Genomic DNA, 15,000 nt, shown 5'->3' with positions numbered 1-15,000 from the left:
CCCAGGGAGCGTTGCATTCTAGAACTTTGTAGGACTTTCTTCATGATGTCATATTACACACTGCACCTTTGAATGCTACAACATGGACCTTTAAGGGGTTTAAACTTCAATTCAATTCAGTTAATTTAAGAAGGGGACAGTGCTACGTTATGTTCTTTCTCAAATTTGAAAAAAATAATAAGATTAAAGGCCTACTTCACCGGTTTGAATATGAAGGTGTATTGAATTCTGAGATCCTATGTAGTATAAATGTGCAAAAAAAAGGCAGAAATAGTGTTTTCTTAACCCTATATTTCTCTTTCTCGTGACATCACAGAAAGAGAAATATAGGGTTAAAAAAAAACTTACTTTGTAAATATTACTGTGATGTCACAGTAAAAGACATCACAGTAATATTTACAAAGTAATTTTTTTTTAACCCTATATTTCTCTTTCTGTGATGTCACGAGAAAGAGAAATATAGGGTTAAAAAAACACTCTTTCTGCCTTTTCTCAGGCTAGGATGAACCGATTTCAATTTTTTTCGCACATTTATACTACATAGGATCTCAGAATTCAATACACCTTCATATTCAAACCGGTGAAGTAGGCCTTTAACAGTAAAAGGCTGTTCTAAAACATTTTCTAAAAAATGGGATTGATTCTTAAATTACTTTAAAGGCCTACTTCACCGGTGGGAATATGAAGGAAAGAATATACTGTGACATCACAGTAAGAGAAATGTAGGGTTAGACAGTGAGACCATAAAACACTCCTTCTGCCTTTTCTCAGGCTAGGATGAACCGATTTAAAAAAATGTTGCACATTTATACTACATAGGATCTCAGAGTTCAATACACCTTCATATTCCCACCGGTGAAGTAGGTCTTTAATTCATAAGCAGGACGGAACCCCACAAAATAATCCTAAACTTAAAAAAAAAATCTTTAATATATTGAAATGTGTCTGAGGCCTTGGCATAAGGTACAAACATTGGTGAGATGTTTGTTCCATGGCAACAATACAACAACATAAATAGGCTTTCACATACGAAACATGGAAAAAGGGATGCTTGTACTATCAGTGAGACTGTAGCTGAAATATGTACACACACACACACACACACACACACACACACACACACACACACACACACACACACACACACACACACACACACACACACACACACACACACACACACACACACACACACACACACACACACACACACACACACACACACACACACACACACACACACACACACACACACACACACACACACACACACACCGAGCTGACTCCCCCACAGAGTACTGCAGTGTGTGGTTAGCACCCTGGGGTCCCTATGTATGAGACCTGACCTCCACGCCATGTGAGCTGAGTGTGTGTGTATCAGTGTGTGTGTGTGTGTGTGTGTGTGTGTGTGTGTGTGTGTTTGTGTATGTGTTTCACTGCCACATACTATTACATCAAGCGTGGTGTTAACATGAGCTGCGGGATCATAACAGTGAGATATTATGTTAGAAAGTAGTACATTATGGGCGCTCTGGTGGCGTAGTGGATAGAGCGCGTACCATATTGGCTCAGGCCTTAGTTGCAGTGGTCGCGGGTTCAAATCCGACCCGTGGACCTTTACTGCAGGTCATCCCCCCCCTCTCTCTCTCTCTCTCTCTGTCTCTCTCTCTGTCTCTCTCTCTCTCTCTCTGTCTCTCTCTCTGTCTCCCCATTTCAACTCTGTACTGTCTAATACATTTAAAAAATGCCCAAAAATAATCTTTAAAAGAAAAAGCTGTGCATTTATTTTCAGAATAATCTTGTGTTTTTAAAATACTATTGTATATTTCATCTAGTGTTGTTCCTGCAAAGATGACATTTTGTGAGGGCTGCCCAACAGAAAAGGGCATTCACAAAATACACACGGTTCAGTAATTTAATATGTCTGTGGGCACACACACACACACACACACACACACACACACACACACACACACACACACACACACACACACACACACACACACACACACACACACACACACACACACACACACACACACACACACACACACACACACACACGGGCCATGTCCACATGTACTGTAACAGGGTATTTTCATAACTGTATATTTTTTACAAAGATGCAAATGAATGCATAATTAATTAGTAAGGTAGTGTTACAGAGTGGACCTTTTAATACACGTGTGTGTGTGTGTGTGTGCGTGTGTGTGTGTGTGTCTGTGTGTGTGTGTGTGTGTGTGTGTGTGTATGTACGCCCATGTCTATTAGATCAAATACAGTATACCAGACCGGGTCATTAACAATTCTCTGGACAATATCTCTTCCTCTCGCTGTGTGTGTGTGTGTGTGTGTGTGTGTGTGTGTGTGTGTGTGTGTGTGTGTGTGTGTGTGTGTGTGTCTGTGTGTCTGTGTGTGTGTGTGTGTGTGTGTGTGTGTGTGTGTGTGTGTGTGTGTGTGTGTGTGTGTGTGTGTGTGTGTGTGTGTGTGTCGGAAGCCACCAAGGTCACCGGACCTGACGCCATTGGTTCTCGTGTTACCCACGGCAACATCTGACATGGCAACCAGATATCGGCCTCATCGCGCTAATTAGCATATCACCTTTCAACCGGCAGATACAAGCAGCGCTGATAGTGTAGCATTAATGGGAAAGGAATATGAGTGTGTGTGTGTGTGTGTGTGTGTGTGTGTTTGTGTGTGCGTGAGAGGGAGAGAGGGAGAGAGAGAGAGAGTGTGTGTGCGAGAGAGAGAGGGTGTGGGTGTGTATGTGTGTGAGAGAGGGAGGGAGAGAGAGAGAGAGAGAGAGAGAGAGAGAGGGTGTGTGTGTGCGAGAGAGAGAGAGGGTGTGTGTGTGTGGGTGTGTGTGCTTGTGTGTGTGTGTGTGCGTGAGTGCGTGTGTGCGTGCGTGCGTGGGAGCGATCGATCGATGGACAAATGACCCATAATGAGTACCAGGACATTCGGAAAGATAAGCACTTCTAACATTTATATATTATACAGCAAATAACTGTGATACTACAATCTGATTGGGATGAGGCTTCCAAACTATGTTTTCACTTGACATTATGTTCCCGGTTCTTTATATTTCCCTGGTGGAGACGAGACGGTGTGGATCCTCTGGCAGCATCTGAAGTCTTCCTGCATCCACACTATTCACACTTTACTTTAGTATTACCATGTAATCACCTGGTCAATGATTAAATTCCTTCGTGATTTTTCTCTACTTATGACATCTATTGCAGTATGTCCGTCCTGGGAGAGGGATCCCTTACTCTCTCGACTCTCCCTGAGATTTCTTCAATGTTTTAATCCCGGTAAAGGGTTTTTACTGGGAGTTTTTTCTCAGCCGAGCTAAGGGTGTAAGGGCAGGGTGTCATATTGTATCATATTGTATGGAATGTAAAGCCCACTGAGACAAATGTGTTTGTGATTTTGGGCTATACAAATAAAACTGATTTGATTTGATTTGATTTGTATCAAATTAAGATACTTCACCAAGTGCATCGTGACAATCTACTCAAAATGACTGCTGTCGGTCTATATTTTTTTTAGTTAGCTTGTTTTTATTGTATGTTAAAGCTGGGGTATGTGATTTCTGATTGGTCAAAATTAACATGAGCGGTACACTTTGACCAATCAGAGCGAGGCTCCGATAAAAAAATAAAAATAAAAAATCTGATTCTCTGTTCTTATTGGCTGTTGGGACTGTCCATTCACTTTGGCACCGACGTTGTTGGTGTGTAGAGCGTGTCAGGGAGGGACCATAGGGAGAGGGACCAAAGAGAACAAGTGGAGCGGTTGAGGTATTTGGATTCAAATCTCTATCCCAACTGCTATTTTCTCCCCAAATCCTCCACTCCAGCTTTAAGGGCAATTTATTTAAATCTTTCCACAAAATGTCTGCCTGTATTCGCTTATTGTTTTTATTATCTCTTGAACGTAATTTCAATATTTCCTAATGCCTAATCTTGGTGCATTTATTTGCGTCCATCCGTCCGTCCATACATACTGTGTTTTATCTGTCTGTGGACATGCTATCCCTCTCCTTCAATGTGTCACTTAAACAGCCTCAATATTCTTAACACACACAACATTTTTGTCTGTACGATACCGTCCGTCCATCCGTTTATCTATCTGTCTGTCTGTCTGTCTGTCTGTCTGTCTGTCTGTCTGTCTGTCTGTCTGTCTGTCTGTCTGTCTGTCTGTCTATCTATCTATCTATCCATCCATCCATCCATCCATCCATCCATCTGTCACTTAAACATCCACTCTCGCTTAATTTTCTCCATCCTGTCATTTCTTAGCTCCATATATCAGCTGTGCCTCCCGCACGCTACACGACAGTCAAGTTAAAATATCACCGCTAAAATCTACTTCAATTTTATGCATCATAAGGCGCGAAACGTGAATATTTAATGTGTGTGTGTGACTGTGTATGTGTGTGTGTGTGTGTGTGTGTGTATGCCAGCGCTACATAATAGATGGAGAGACACTTGAAGACTCACAGATCATTAATTGTGATTGCAAATTTTTCCAAACAGTATTCAGAATAGTTTATGTTCAGTCAGGGCTTCGCAGTAGCACACACACACACGCACACGCACACGCACACGCACACACACACACACACACACACACACACAGCCCACTGAAAACTATTAAAATATTATGATGTAAAATGTACTTTGTGCTTCATCCAAGCATCGTAACTGACAGAGGAAGTAGATTTGAAATGGTGGTTGTATGTTCTTTGCAAATGTATTTTTTTTTAATAACTTTTCAAAAAACTTTAATCATTTTAGAACGAAACATTCTTAAATCCTATAACTTACATAATTTAAATAATTTAATTAGAAAAAAACTATGTATACCTCCTGCTTGTTTTTGTCTCGTCCGTTCTGTCTTAAAGGTGAACACTTAAATTGTCATGTCCCTCACCATGGTTGCGTTCCGAATCGCATACTCTTTCTTTTTTCTATTCTACATACTACATCCGACGATAAAAAGAATCTAGTTAGGATGCAGTGAGTAGGCATACTATTGGGACATACTTTTCTCTCTTATTTCATCATAACATTGCGCCTTGATCTTGCCTCTTGCTTTTATATCCGTCGCATCCCCGTTTGTTTTCATATGGAGGCTTCGTCAAATGTTACGTCACTTCACGTGCGCACTGGATTGTGGGTCAGAATCGCCCAAATAGGATGCACTTTTCAACACTAACAATCTTGGCCGCATGAAGTAGGACATCCGGGTACTTCTAACCATCCTAAATCCGACCACAAGAATCGGGACATCCTAAATCTTTTTTCTACCATACTATATAGTAGAAAGTATGCGATTCGGAACGCAACCCTAATGTTATGTATGTCACCTGTCTTGTCCTGCATCACGTAAAGAAAAAAAAAGTAAAAAAAAAAAAAAAAAAAAAGAATAAACTATGTATTTTAAGAAAGTTTTATTCTTATTTTGGATTTGTTTAAAGCTGCAGTGTGTAGAATTGTGGGTTTTATTTCCTAGCAGATTTTGGAGAAAGTAATTATAATATCCATAAGTACATTTAATTTGGTGCATAATAGCTGAAAACATTTTTTTGAATTTTTTTTCCCTTAGAAAGGGTCTCATATATGTCCATATTTCTGCATATTTTGGACCAAAGCCTAGTACAGCCATCTTGAAAGTGTCATAGTTGGAATGTCATCAGGTGCATTGTTTAGAAATTAGAATTGTTCTTGTCCTTGAAGGCCACTGTAGCTTCTGTTATTATTTGAAAGGGTTGGGGTTACCCAGGGAGTGTTGCATTCTAGAACTTTGTAGAACTTTCTTGGTGATGTCATATTACACACTGCACCTTTTAAGAAAGTTTTAATTCTTATTTTGGATTTGTTTAATAACTTTATTAGTCCCAAATGAAAAGTGGTTTACAGTGTGAGCTCAAACATAATACACATTCAAATTAAAACTTAATTTAGTCATAACTAAACGATGACACAAACACAAAAGGGCTTTTAGCAAAATTGTGAAAGACTTAGTCAAATTAAATGTTTAATCAAATAATTGTACTTTCTTGGATTTAGATGTGGAAGATATCTGGGTATAATAGACTCTCTGGATCACTCTTGTGTATTTCTCTCACACACACACACACACACACACACACACACACACACACACACACACACACACACACACACACACACACACACACACACACACACACACACACACACACACAGATAAGTACACACGCACACACAGGAACACATAAATACACACACACATACACCCACTAACACATAAATACACGCACACACACACACACTTGTGAATACACACACCAAATGGCACAGACAGACACACAAACCCACAAACCCACACACACACACACACACACACACACATACACACACACACACACACACACACACACACACACACACACACACACACACACACACACACACACACACACACACACACACACACACACACACACAGCCTCCTACCTGTATCTTGATCGGCCAGGTGAAGTTGGACACGTAGACGTAGAAAGTGATGTTGTGGTGAAGTCTGAAGTTGAACTTTTCACATGAGAAACTGTCTCTGTGCTCTTTGATGTTCGTCCGCGCGATGATGGGCATCTCTTCACCGGAGATGGTGCCGGCTGGGAGAGAGACAATAGGTTTAGTACATATAAAAGGTGATATGAAAAATAAATATTTCACAGATTATACACTAATTAAAACATACTTATGAATATATTCCAATTCTAGTAAGTCTGTGCTTAAAGGTGCTCCCAGGAAGTTTAATTATTTTTTTCTTTAAGATTATTTTTTTTGGGAATTTTCAAGCTTTATTTGACAGTACAGAGTTGAAATGGGGAGACAGAGAGAGAGAGAGAGAGAGAGAGAGAGAGAGAGAGAGAGAGAGAGAGAGAGAGAGAGAGAGAGAGAGAGAGAGAGAGAGAGAGAGAGAGAGCGAGCGAGAGAGGGGATGACCTGCAGTAAAGGTCCACGGGTCGGATTTGAACCCGCGACCACTGCAACGAAGGTCGAATCACAGCAGTGCTGATATAGAGCGACAACATTTCTCCCCCTCATGTGATATTGCTTGATTAAAATGTTATTGCAAATCAAATTACATTTTGTAAGCTAAAGGCTAGCCCAGACCAATTTTTTTTTTTTTAAAGTAACCTATCGATCAATACATAAAATCTTCCCGGAAGTAAGTTCTCATCCGGGCATTTCTCGCCTACACAAACTCGCATACACAACCACAACATACTCAAATTGACGTCAAAATGAGTATGAGTAGGACGTTAGTAGGGCTTTTAGTATGAGCAGGAAGTTAGTAGGGCTTTTAGTATTTCTAACCTTTATTTATACAGGTATATCCCATTGAGACCAAAGACTCTTTTACAAGGGAGACCTGTTTTCCTTTCCCACGTTACCATTCACACACACATTCACACACCGATAGCAGGCTAACTATCGACATTCACACGAGGCAAGGTGGGTGAAGTGTCTTGCCCAAGGACCCAACAACCATGACACAGGTGGCAGGGCGGGGATCGAACCTCCAACCCTTTGATCATCAGCCGACCCGCTCTACCAACTGAGCCACAGTCGCCCCAATGAGTAGGGATTTTCCAACATGGCCTAGACTCTCATCTCAGGCATATAAGGCATATAGAGTTAATGACAGATATAACTCACAGCTAGCATGTACTGAAGTGGTTTTGATTCAGAATCCTTCAGCGCTCTATCAGCACTTCTCTCTTAATGGCTTCAGTTTTTCACACGTTGCGAATAAAATATTTCCTGCCGCTACCGTTTTTATCAGGGCCATTAAACATTCTGTAATAGTGCACACACACACACACACACACACACGAGCATGAATACACACACACACACACGAGCATGGATACACACACACACACACACACACACACGAGCATGGATACACACACACACACACACACACAAGCATGAATACACACACACACACACACACACACACACACACACACACACTCACGCAAGCAAGCATACACACACACACACACACACAAGCATGAATACACACACACACACATACACACACACACACAGGAACGCAGGCACGCATAGAAGCACATACACACACACTCACGCAAGCAAGCATACACACACACACACACACACACACATAAACGCAAGCACGAACGCAAGCACAAATACAAGCACACACACACACACACACACACACACACACACACACACACACAGTCCCCCCAAGACACAGCTAGTGTGAACGCAGCGTGCTTTTATCTTAATTGAAAATCTGAAGGAAAGAAAGTATAAAATGCCCTTAATGCCAGAATTCAAAATAGCTTATGAAGTGTTTTGTGTAGAGAGGGGGAGTGTGTGTGTGTGTGTGTGTGTGTGTGTGTGTGTGTATGTGTGTGTGTGTGTGTGTGTGTGTGTTCGTGGGGAATCCCCGGGAGGCGAGAGGGAAAGTGGATCAGTGGCCATTTTACTTGAGGGCACTTCTTGGACGCAGATAAAAGAAAGAAAGAAACTGTGAGACTGTGAGGTATCAGCTGAACAACAGGGCCTAGTTTTTCACTTTTTTTTATAAGATAATTTATTTGGGCATTTTCAAGCTTTATTAGACAGTACAGAGTTGAAATGGGGAGACAGAGAGAGAGAGAGAAAGAGAGAGGGGGGGGGGGAGACCTGCAGTAAAGGTCCACAGGTCGGATTTGAACCCGCGACCACTGCAACGAAGGTACGCCAATATGGTACGCGCTCTATCCACTACGCCACCGCAGCGCCCATAGCACCCTTACTTGGTAGGCAGGCTTTATGCTGGACAGACAAAGTAATATGACAGTCTTCGAAATCAGCCCGGAAATAATCGAAATAAAATATGTTGTGGGGCGCTCCGGTGGCGTAGTGGATAGAGCGCGTACCATATCGTCTCCGGCTTTCGTTGTAGTGGTCGCGGGTTCAAATTCAACCCGCGGCCCTTTACTGCAGGTCATCCCCCCTCTCTCTCTCTCTCTCTCCCTCTCTCTCTCTCTGTCTCCCTATTTCAACTCTGTACTGTCTAATAAAGCTTGAAAATGCCCAAAGAATTATCTTAAAAAATAAGTAACTATAGTGTGTCTACCTGTTGAGCTGAAGGACCAGGTGATGTTCAGGTTGAAGTTGTTTGAGGCGTTGATTGACATGTCCAGGTTCTTGTTGGCCTGCACAAAAACATATTTAACTTAATTTAATTTTTTTTTAAATTTTATTTCAGACATATCAAAAACAATACAAAACTAAATGAAAAGCTTATTTAATCCTACCCCTTTTCCATAGTAAAAAAATAAAAATAAAAATATATAAAAAAATAAAAATAAAAATAAAAATAAAAATAAAAATATATAAAAAAATAAAAATAAAAATAAAAATAAAAATAAAAATAAAAATAAAAATAAAAATATAAAAATATTTATATAATAATTTGTTTAATACATGTATTTGAAAATACTATTTTAAAAAGGTACAGTGTGTAAAAAGCGGTGGTGTTGTTAATATGCCAGCTATAATTCCAGGGTGAGGGACCCATGACAAAGGCATTAAGAAAAACAATATAAAAATAGCATTCTTTACATGTAATTTATGATCATCAGAACAAAAATGAGCCTGTTGGGGGCGCCCTTAGCTCAGTTGGTAGGGCGTCCCCCCCCATGGGCCTCGGCCAGCAGCAGACCCGGGTTCGATTCCAGCCCGCAGTCGTTCTCTGCATGTCACTCCCCTCTCTGCCCCATTTCAACTCTGTCTCTACACTATCAATAAAGCATAAAAATGCCAAAAAAATATCTAAAAAAAAAAATTTGCCTGTTTCAGAAATATTTAAAAGGTCCTCGTAACACCTTTGCTCGTAACACCTAAGCACACTGCACCTTTAAGCCTTCAATTAAGGTTAATAAAGGCTCAGAAGTCAACCTATAAATCCCCCATGTGGCTTTAAATGTGTGTGTTACCTGCTCAGGCGTGGCCATGAAGTTGATGGCGGTGTAGTGGCGATCGTCTTCCTGAAGCAAACTGAAGGTGAACTGGTAATCGATCAACAGGTTGTCTGAGAAAACAACGACAAAACACAAGAACACACAGTGGTTAAAACAAACCAATCTGGAAATGATAATTGTTAAAAATCATTTAATCTAATTTAAAGCTGCAGTGTGTAGAATTTTGGGTTTTATTTCCTAGCAGATTTTGTAGAAAGTAATTATAATATCCATAAGTACATTTAATTTAGTGCATAATAGCTGAATTGTTTTAATGAATTATTTTTTCCCTTAGAAAGGGTCTCATATATGTCCATATTTTGGACCAGGGCCTAGTGCCGCCATCTTGAAAGTGTCATAGTTGGAATGTCATCAGGTGCATTGTTTAACATTTAGAATTGTTCTTGTCCTTGAAGGCCACTGTAGCTTCTGTTATTATTCTAAAGGGGTGGGGTTACCCAGGGAGCGCTGCATTCTAGAACTTTGTAGAACTTTCTTGATGATGTCATATTACACTGTCCCTTTAAGTGATGCATCTATAAACGCTTCAGTTAGCTAAAGGTGGAGTCAGTGATTCTGGAGAACGCTTGTTGTCAAAATCAGTAAATATCTCCTCATGATCTGCTACCTGTCTGTACTGCGTGTGTGCTGTTTGTTAATACACAGCCTAGGCTCTTTAAACAGGTATGTTGCTAGCTTAGTTTACAACCCCTTTGATTACATACCAGTGTATAGAGCCTAGGCTGTGCATGCATTAACACAATAACCCTTTTCCCCACACATAGTACATGAGGAGATATTCACTGACTTAAAAAGAAAAAGTGATTTTGACAAAAGCGTTCTCCAGAATCACTGACTCCACCTTTACATCTGGCTCATTCGGTTGAGAGTTCAATGCAGTTCTTTCTGGTATAACCTTTAATTTGTGGAGGAGTATTTGTCTCCTGGCTCTGAGCCCACTCACTCACACACACTCACTCACACACTCACTCACTCACTCACTCACTCACTCACTCACTCACACACGCACACACGCACACACACACACACACACAGACACACAGACACACAGACACACAGACACACACACACACACACACACCCTTTAACACTTTAACAATGGAACATTTCACATATAAAAACATCCGCTCCGAATCGTTTTATTGACGGTCCCGTCCGGCGCCGACAGATTTATGAAAGTAAAAAACTCTGGAGACGCTGAGTCGATATTCAATTAGATGAATACGGCTACAGTGGTCGAAGATCTCAATCAACAAATAAACAAGGGGTGTGTGTGTGTGTGTGTGTGTGTGTGTGTGTGTGTGTGTGTGTGTGTGTGTGTGTGTGTGTGTGTGTGTGTGTGTGTGTGAGTGTGTGTGTGTGTGTGTGTGTGTGTGAGAAAGTGTGTGTGTGTGAGTGAGTGAGTGAGAGAGAGCGAATGTGTGTGTGTGTGTGTGTGTGAGTGTGTGTGTGTTTGTGTGAGAGTGTGTGTGTTTGTATGAGAGTGTGAGGAGAGTGTGTGTGTAAGTGTGTGAGAGTGAGAAAGAGAGAGAGAGAGTGTGTGTGTGTGTGTGTGTTTGCGTGATCGACTGTGTGTGTGTGTGTGTGTGTGATTGCGTGATCGACTGTGTGTGTGTCTCCGTATGTGTGTGTATGAATTACGCAGTAGTCTGATAAATATGAACACAGCCTTTCACAATGTGTAGGCTGAGTTTAGCAGAAGCAAACAATAGGAATCGATAGGAATATGATGACAAAATAAATAATGTGTTTTACTGAGATTGAATCCTTTTTGAAAGCTGCTACAATATAGCCTGGTCCTACCAGACCATCGTACTTCATTTAGCCTGGTCCTACCAGACCATCGTACTTCATTTAGCCTGGTCCTACCAGACCATCGTACTTCATTTAGCCTGGTCCTACCAGACCATCGTACTTCATTTAGTCTGGTCCTCCCAGACCATCGTACTTCATTTAGCCTGGTCCTACCAGACCATCGTACTTCATTTAGCCTGGTCCTACCAGACCATCGTACTTCATTTAGCCTGGTCCTACCAGACCATCGTACTTCATTTAGCCTGGTCCTACCAGACCATCATACTTCATTTCATTTGTACAGAAGGTCTGGAATCGCTCAATTGACAAACGTTAACTCACTTGACGGCGGGTGTCTGTTGAAGTTTAAAACTATTGGATCTGCCCAGTGCCACTCTGGATCTGCCAACCAATCGTCATGCGCCGGCTTCTGACTACAACTGGTGCACGACTTCAACGTCATTGTTCTCAGCCACTCCCTCTGTTCGCTGATTGGACAGGTATAAATATTGACGGAGTAAACCCACTAATATACCGCGGACTCAGACTGACTACTGAAGGGAAATGAAAATTGAGCAGAAGTAGGTAGGCGGGCGGTGCCAGGCTATCACTATGCATTATCACTTTGTTGATATTGGTGGCAATAGATATGCAGTGTAACATAATCTAGCTGTCTTCAGGACTGTCTTAAAAATGATCTTAAGGGGCGCCCTTAGCTCAGTTGGTAGGGCGTCCCCCCCATGGGCCTCGGCCAGCAGCGGACCCGGGTTCGATTCCCGCCCGCGGTCGTTCTCTGCATGTCACTCCCCTCTCTGCCCCATTTCAACTCTGTCTCTACACTATCAATAAAGCATAGAAATGCCCAAAGAAATCTATAAAAAAAAAAATAAAAAAAATTCTCTTAATGTCCCTGTTAAATACCATCCAGTGCTTTTACAGGTAATACGTCGCTGTCAGCACAAACAAAATAGCTTTTTCAACTTTTAAAAAAAATGCTAAAAAAAGACTCTCTCTCTCTCTCTCTCTCTCACACACACACACACACACACACACACACACACACACACACACACACACACACACACACTTCCTCTCCCTGCTTTATGATCCCGGGGCGTCACCGAGACCAAAGCAGAATTATGTTTGACAAACACTGTTGTTTTGTTCAGGCGTCATGGCGACTTACAAGCTCACACACACACACACACACACACACACACACACACACACACACACACACACACACACACACACACACACACACACACACACACACACACACACACACACACACACACACACACACACACACACACACACACACACACACACACACACACACACACACACACACACACACACACACACACACACACACACACACACACACAGCAGATAGCATCAGATCAAAGACAATATCTCTGCACTCCCTCGCAGGCAGACATGCACTGCTGTTGTTTATCCCATAAGGGTCGTCTGAACCACTTCACAGTATTTTGGAGGCTTTTCATATACTTTTTAGGGTGAAGGGAGGTGTGTGTGTGTGTGTGTGTGTGTGTGTGTGTGTGTGTGTGTGTGTGTGTGTGTGTGTGTGTGTGTGTGTGTGTGTGTGTGTGTGTGTGGACACAGGATGTTTGTGTATTTACCTTAAAGTTTAAAGCTATAGCGCGTAACCTTTTTTATATAAATGAATGTCAGTTACATTCAAGCCATCACCAAAACGAGTTGACACAAAGTTGATTAAGCCTTTTATCAGCTCCACAAAACTCTCTCTGTATTTCTCAGTATGGCAGCGTTTACAAACTGGTGCCCTCCCGTCCCCCCCTGACACTGGTGCAGGGGCTCGGAAAAATCCCCAAGAAGAAGATCCCAAGAAATGTTTCAGTTGTTGATTCTACTGCTAAGAAAAAACCTGGACGTACAGCAGAAGGTATAAAATCCATGTGCCATCACTGAAGGCTTAAAGTGGCAACAAGGAACTTCCAATTTCCTTTCTGACTTTTCTGCCATAAATGGTTGGCGTGTATTCAGACCTTAGCAAAAGCATTCATATTTGTTTTTTTGCACTGATGGTCTCGTTTGCTTTTACATGTACTTTAGGATCATCAGAGGAAAAATAAGACCGTTTCAGAAATATTTAAAAGTTCCTTGTAGCACCTTTAACAAATGCAAGCCATCGCCAAATGAGTTGACACAAAGTTGATTAAGCCGAGGTTGTTTACTGTGAGGGTGGACAGGCAGACAGACAGACAGACAGACAGACAGTCAGACAGACAGACAGACAGACAGACAGACAGACAGACAGACAGACAGACAGACAGACAGACAGACAGACAGACAGACAGACAGACAGACAGACACACACACACACACACACCTTTGTACGGCTATACTTGTGAGGACATTCATTGACACAATGTATTCCCACAAAACTCTCTCTGTATTTCTCAGTATGGCAGCGTTTGCAAACTGGTTACAAATGCAAGTTGTGTGTGATTTTAAGGCCACAACAGAATGAGCTCGGTTTAAAAGTTCATCTCCGCTAATTACAAATCCCCCTCAGAGGAATCGGACGGCAGTTTCACGTCTTAGGCGGTCTCAAATTAACACGTGTGCATGTGCGAGTTCTCACCTTGAATGAAACGAGTCAACTAAAGGTATTAACAGTGTGTGTGTGTGTGTGTGTGTGTGTGTGTGTGTGTGTGTGTGTGTGTGTGTGTGTGTGTGAGGTATTAACAATCCCCACAGGAACCATGGATATAGAAAATAGTCTGTGTCAATTTCTCAGGTTCACAGATGGCTGGTCGTAATGAAAGCTGATTCAGACTATGAGTGTAACTAGATACTTAAAAAAAAAAAAACATTATCTTTGGATTAAGTGCGTGTGTGTGTGTGTGTGTGTGTGTGTGTGTGTGTGTGTGTGTGTGTGGGGGGGTGTGTGTGTCTGTGTGTGGGTGTGAACTGAAAAAGTGAACACACAAAAGACAAAATTAAATACACAACTAACATGGGGTAATCTACACACAGATAATAGTCGGGTATCTGGGTATTTTTCAGCATGCTGCATCTGACCACGTGTATTGGGACATCCTAAAACCTTTCTGCCTGAGCCCCAACCTCAGCGATTTTTACCAGCATCCAAT

At 41.7% G+C, this 15,000-nt stretch overlaps 1 protein-coding gene across 1 annotated transcript in view; it reads right to left on the bottom strand.

Moving 5' to 3' along the window:
- LOC307257560 (attractin-like protein 1) overlaps positions 1 to 15,000 on the bottom strand; it is a gene marked incomplete at its 3' end in the record, with an annotated part of 198,769 nt that overhangs the window by 48,862 nt on the left and 134,907 nt on the right. The window contains exons 22-24 of the mRNA XM_080036821.1: positions 10,019 to 10,113; positions 9,157 to 9,235; positions 6,507 to 6,664 (exon numbers count right to left, since the gene is read on the bottom strand). Coding sequence (XP_079892947.1) covers positions 6,507 to 6,664; positions 9,157 to 9,235; positions 10,019 to 10,113 — 332 coding nt within the window. The remainder of the gene's footprint in view (positions 1 to 6,506; positions 6,665 to 9,156; positions 9,236 to 10,018; positions 10,114 to 15,000) is intronic.

Source organism: Ammodytes marinus, assembly GCF_949987685.1.
Source record: "Ammodytes marinus genome assembly, chromosome: 11".
Taxonomy (NCBI): domain Eukaryota; kingdom Metazoa; phylum Chordata; class Actinopteri; order Uranoscopiformes; family Ammodytidae; genus Ammodytes; species Ammodytes marinus.
This window is presented reverse-complemented; position numbering and strand designations above follow the sequence as displayed.